Raw genomic sequence first — 5,118 nt, 5'->3', positions numbered from 1 at the left:
TACTCGGGCCGGCCAGAACGGGGCTACTAATAGTAGGCTGACCCCGTCCCGGCGAACCCTCTCCAGAACTCCTGGTAGCAGAGCAATCGGGGGAAAAGCGTACAGACGTGACCTCGGCCACGGCTGCACCATAGCGTCCAACCCCAGAGGGGCTGGATGACTGATGGAGAACCATAGACGACAGTGCGATATCTCCTTGGAAGCGAATAGGTCCGCCTCGGCGCGACCGAAACTCAACCAAAGGAGCTCCACCACCTCGGGGGTGGAGTCTCCATCCCCCCGGCCTCGGCCCCTGCCTCGACAGAGAGTCCGCTACCACATTCAAATACCCAGGAAGATACATTGCTCTCAGTGATAGTAACTTACCTAGGGACCACAGGAGGACCTGACGGGCCAACTTGTAAAGCCGGCGAGACCGCAGGCCCCCCTGACGATTTATATAAGAGACCACCGACGTGTTGTCTGACTGAACTAGCACATGATGACCTCTCAGGTCTGCTAGGAAGTGTTTCAGAGCCTGAAACACCGCCAACATCTCTAGACAATTTATATGCCATGATAGATGATGGTCCTGCCACAGATCTTGGGCTGGACGACCACTCATGACCGCCCCCCACCCTGTGAGGGAAGCATCCGTCGTTAGCTTTACGCGACGACAAAGAGCCCCCAGCACAGGATCTTAGGATAGGAACCAAGTTTCTTTCCACAAGACCAGAGCACGAAGGCAGCGCTGCGTGACTTTGATCGTGTAGAGTGGATTTCCCCTCGGGGAGAATCCCTTGGTCCTGAGCCACCACCGCAGCGGTCTCATGTACAACAGGCCAAGGTATAACGTTGGACACTGCTGCCATCAAACCCAACAGTTTCTGAAACTGCTTTACAGTGAGTAGCTGGCCTAGCTTTACTGTTTCAAGGCTGAAGAATCGAAGCGATGCGGGTGACCTAATCCCAAACAACGCCCAGAAAAGTGGTCTCCAGGGAAGGAGATAAACACTTTTCTTCGCATTCAGCCTCAACCCCAACTTCCTGATATGCGCGAGGACGACATCTCGATGTCGAACCGCCATCTGCTCCGTAAAGTACAGGGAGATAGCTAGACCGAACGGAAGAACCCTATACTGGAATGCCTTGCCCCCGAAGGCAAACCTCAGGAACTTCCTGTGTTGTGGAAGTATGGAAATGTGGAAGTAAGCGTCCTTTAGATCTATCGTGACAAACCAGCCCTCGGACCTGATTTGTGACACGACCTGCTTGATAGTGAGCATCTTGAATTGAGCTTCCCTACCGAGCGATTTTATAGGCGCAAATCTAAAATTGGACGCAACCCCCCATCCTACTTTGGAACGATGAAATATCGGCTGTAATAACCTAGCTCCAAACTGGGAGGAGGAACCCGTTCTATAGCCCCCTTTTGAAGGAGCGTTTTCACCTCTTGTTCCATTACCAGAGCCTGCTCGGGGCCCACACTATGGGCAGAACCCCTCTGAGTTTCGGTGGACGACACCTAAATTGGATCGCATAACCTCTTACTACTGTCTGCAGGACCCACTGAGATATTCTTGGAAGGCTTTTCCACTCTGCCAAACAAATTCTATTAAGGGTACCAGTCTCTCGAGACTGGTCTCCGGTGTAATTTGAGCAGCAAACACAGCGCCCTGTAACGGCGCACCGGCAGGGAACAACTGGTTTGACCGCTCTGAGACCCTCCTCAGAGGGAGCGAGCGTCCCTCGGGAAAGCACTCGCTGGGACCGTCTACGCCCCGGCATGAAGGCGGGGTTGGCAGAACGGGCCCCTTAGGGCACCGAGGAAGAATGGGCACCGTAAAAAGAGGTGAACACCTTTCTCCCTCGATGGGGACCACCCTCAGTGTCAGAGGCGGCGAGCGTCCCTCGGGAAAGCGCTCGCCGGGACCGTCTGCGCCCCGGCATGAAGGCGGGGTTGGCAGAACGGGCCCCTGAGGGCACCGAGGAAGAATGGGCACCGTAAAAAGAGGTGAACACCTTTCTCCCTCGGTGGAGACCGCGCTCAGCATAACCAATATAACTGTCCTCAAAACAGTTCTATTGCTTTCTTTATATATATATATATATATTATATTATATTTATTTTTCAAAAAGCTTTGGCTGAGAGTGCCGCGTCTGGTCCCACTGTCCAGCAGGGGGAGCGCGAGACGCGATACTCTGCTTTGCTGCGCCTATGCGATGAGCTCGTGGACGGCCGGGGCTGCTCCCGCCCAGCAGCCCCGTGGACGTGAACTTTTAATGGAAGAAACCTTTTAAAAGCTGCTGCCTGCTTCTTTTCTTCCTGAAATTATCAATGACAGTATTAACTAAGTCACTGAATAACCCCGCAGGGGAGAGAGGATCATCTAAAACAGGGGTCGGGAACCTATGGCTCGCGAGCCATATATGGCTCTTTTCCGGATTTTATATGGCTCTCCAATTTTCAAATGTTGACTGAAAATACACCCTCGAACATGATGATAAAATTATTTTGAAACTATTAGCATTTCTGATTAATGTATAATTCTGAATGTGTAAAATTAAATTAAATATGTTCAAAATATTTAGGTAAGAGACTCGCAGCTTAATATGAATGACAGCGGCGTTTGGCCTGTAGCTAGCCTACCTTTCAGAGTGCTGAATTTTAATTGGCCGACGGTTAGGCCTGCGTCAAGTCAAGATCAAGTTAAACAACTACCTAGCTGGCTGAATTAAAAATCATCATCAACGAGAGGAAAATGGCGAAAAGAAAAAAAGACGACGATTACCGTTCATTTCGGCCTGAATGGACGGATCAATTTGCATTTGTGGAGAAGTTGGGGTCCGCAGTGTGTCTCATTTGTAATGAACGTATTGCGTCGCTCAAAAAGTCAAATATTAAGAGACATTTTGAGACGCACCATGCAGCATTCGCCGCAAAACATCCCGATGGAGAATGCAGGAGAAAAGCTTGCGCTGAGCTTCAGCGGAGAATGGAAACCGGACAGCAGCAGCTGCTATCATGGACTAATAAAGGCGGGAATCTGAATTCTGCAAGCTTTGCTGGTGCTCTGGAGATTGTGCGGAGTGGGAAACCATTTACAGATGGAGACTACATTAAGGGTTGCATGCTCAGTGTTGCAAAAGAACTGTTTAACGACCTCCCAAACAAGGATAAAATTATTCAAAAAATCGAAGAAATGCCTTTCTCTGCAAGAACTGTTCATGATCGTGCACTGGTGATGGCACGCCAGATAGAGGAGATGCAAATCAACGACATCAGTTCAGGTAGTTACTTTTCTCTTTCCTTGGATGAGTCTACCGATGTGAGCAATATAGCGCAGCTAAGCATAATCGGGCGGTATGTGACGGGTGATACAGTGCGTGAAGAGAGTCTCGTTGTTTTGCCGATGAAAGATACAACAAGAGGTGAGGATGTGTTAAAATCTCTGATGGACTTTGCTGCAGAGAAAAAGCTCCCACTGAATAAGCTTATATCTGTGTGTACTGATGGAGCACCCAGTATGTTAGGGAAACATAAAGGATTCGTTGCCCTTCTGTGTGAGCAAGAGAAGCGGCCCATCTTAAACTTTCATTGCATTGTGCATCAAGAGGCACTGTGTGCTCAGTCGTGTGGAGAGGAACTTCGCGAAGTGATGTCATTGGTCGTTCGCATTGTGAACTTCATTGTGGCCCGAGCTTTAAATGATCGCCAGTTTAAGGCCCTGTTGGATGAAGTGGGGAGTAATTATCCAGGGCTGCTACTGCACAGCAATGTGCGGTGGTTATCCAGGGGAAAAGCACTCGCCCGTTTTGCTGCCTGTTTAAATGAAGTGAGGGCATTTCTGGAAATGAAAGGAAATGTTCATCCCGAGCTCAATGACATTGAGTGGCTCCTGAAGTTTCACTACCTGGTGGATATTACATGTCATATGAACCACCTCAATGTGAAAATGCAAGGCATTGGGAACACAATCTTGTCCCTGCAACAGGCAGTGTTTGCATTTGAAACAAAGCTGGAGCTGTTTATCAGGGACATAGAAAGTGGCCGTCTCCTGCATTTCGAAACATTGCGGGCATACAGAGAGGAATGCTTAGCGAGGGACGCCACTCATCATTTTGACCTCCGTAAGCTCGCAGCCTTTACGTCTGATTTACTGATGTCATTCAAATCACGCTTTGTGGACTTCCGCAGACATGCCGATTTGTTCAAAGTGATAACTCATCCACATGTGTGCACCGTGGATACACAAAACCTGAGTGTCTTCCCTGGAATCTCCATCGGAGATTTTGAGCTGGAAGCTGCTGAACTGAAGGTGACGGATATGTGGGTGTCAAAATTTTTCACTTTGAATTCCGAACTGGAAAGCCTCGCTCGTCAGCGGGCAGAACTGGCAAAGCAACATAAGTGGGCAGATATGAGAAAACTCCAACGTGAAGACAATCTCATCCTGAAAACCTGGAACGAACTTCCAGCCACTTTCAGCACAATGCGTCGCGTCAGTGTTGCTGTCCTGACAATGTTTGGCTCAACATACACATGTGAGCAGTCCTTCTCACATCTGAACAATATCAAAACCAACCTGCGTTCAAGGTTAACAGATGAAAGCCTTAATGCCTGCATGAAGCTGAATCTCACTAGTTACGACCCCAACTACAAAGCACTCAGCAAAATGATGCAGCAACAGAAATCTCATTAATGTAAGTAGGGTGCAATGCACTTCTTGTTAATCACTTGTCTATGATGCCCGTTTCTCAATTTTTGTGGTGTCTTAGGAGTGCTAGAAAGTATGATGGTATGAAGTAGCCTTAGCTTGGGTGTCAATGAGTGAAAAAAAAACAGCGTTATTGCCACCTACTGGTGTTGTTATTAAATAAAAATTGGCAAATATTTCTAATACACAAGTGTAAACTTTGCTGTGGCTCTTTTGAAAAATTTCGAAAATTTTTTTTGTTTGTTTGGCTCTTCTTGGTAAAAAGGTTCCCGACCCCTGATCTAAAAGAAAGCTTTCTCTTTCTGTTTCATGTTGGAAAAAATCATTTTACCACAAATCGGCAGCCTGACGCAGTTCTCGAACCACGTCAGTACTGCCTCCTCACTCACGCTCACGTCCTTTAGCAAATCAGCCTGGTATA

General features: G+C 48.1%; 1 protein-coding gene across 1 annotated transcript; it reads left to right on the top strand.

The window, feature by feature from the left end:
• Positions 1-2,975: 2,975 nt before the first annotated feature.
• On the top strand, positions 2,976-4,682 carry LOC130085448 (SCAN domain-containing protein 3-like). Its single transcript, XM_056251208.1, has one exon. It carries the CDS (start codon positions 2,976-2,978, stop codon positions 4,680-4,682), a length of 1,707 nt encoding a protein of 568 aa, XP_056107183.1.
• Positions 4,683-5,118: the final 436 nt, after the last annotated feature.

The sequence above is a fragment of the Rhinichthys klamathensis genome, unplaced genomic scaffold, assembly GCF_029890125.1.
Source record: "Rhinichthys klamathensis goyatoka isolate OS25496 unplaced genomic scaffold, OSU_Roscu_1.1 h1tg000079l_1, whole genome shotgun sequence".
Classification (NCBI taxonomy): Eukaryota; Metazoa; Chordata; class Actinopteri; order Cypriniformes; family Leuciscidae; genus Rhinichthys; species Rhinichthys klamathensis.
The sequence above is the reverse complement of the archived record's forward strand: the minus strand, read 5'-3'. Positions and strand labels throughout refer to the sequence as shown.

Bases quoted from the DNA above. Each gene is read 5' to 3' on its own strand.
- LOC130085448 (XM_056251208.1), top strand. From the start codon at position 2,976: ATGGAAACCGGACAGCAGCAGCTGCTATCATGGACTAATAAAGGCGGG.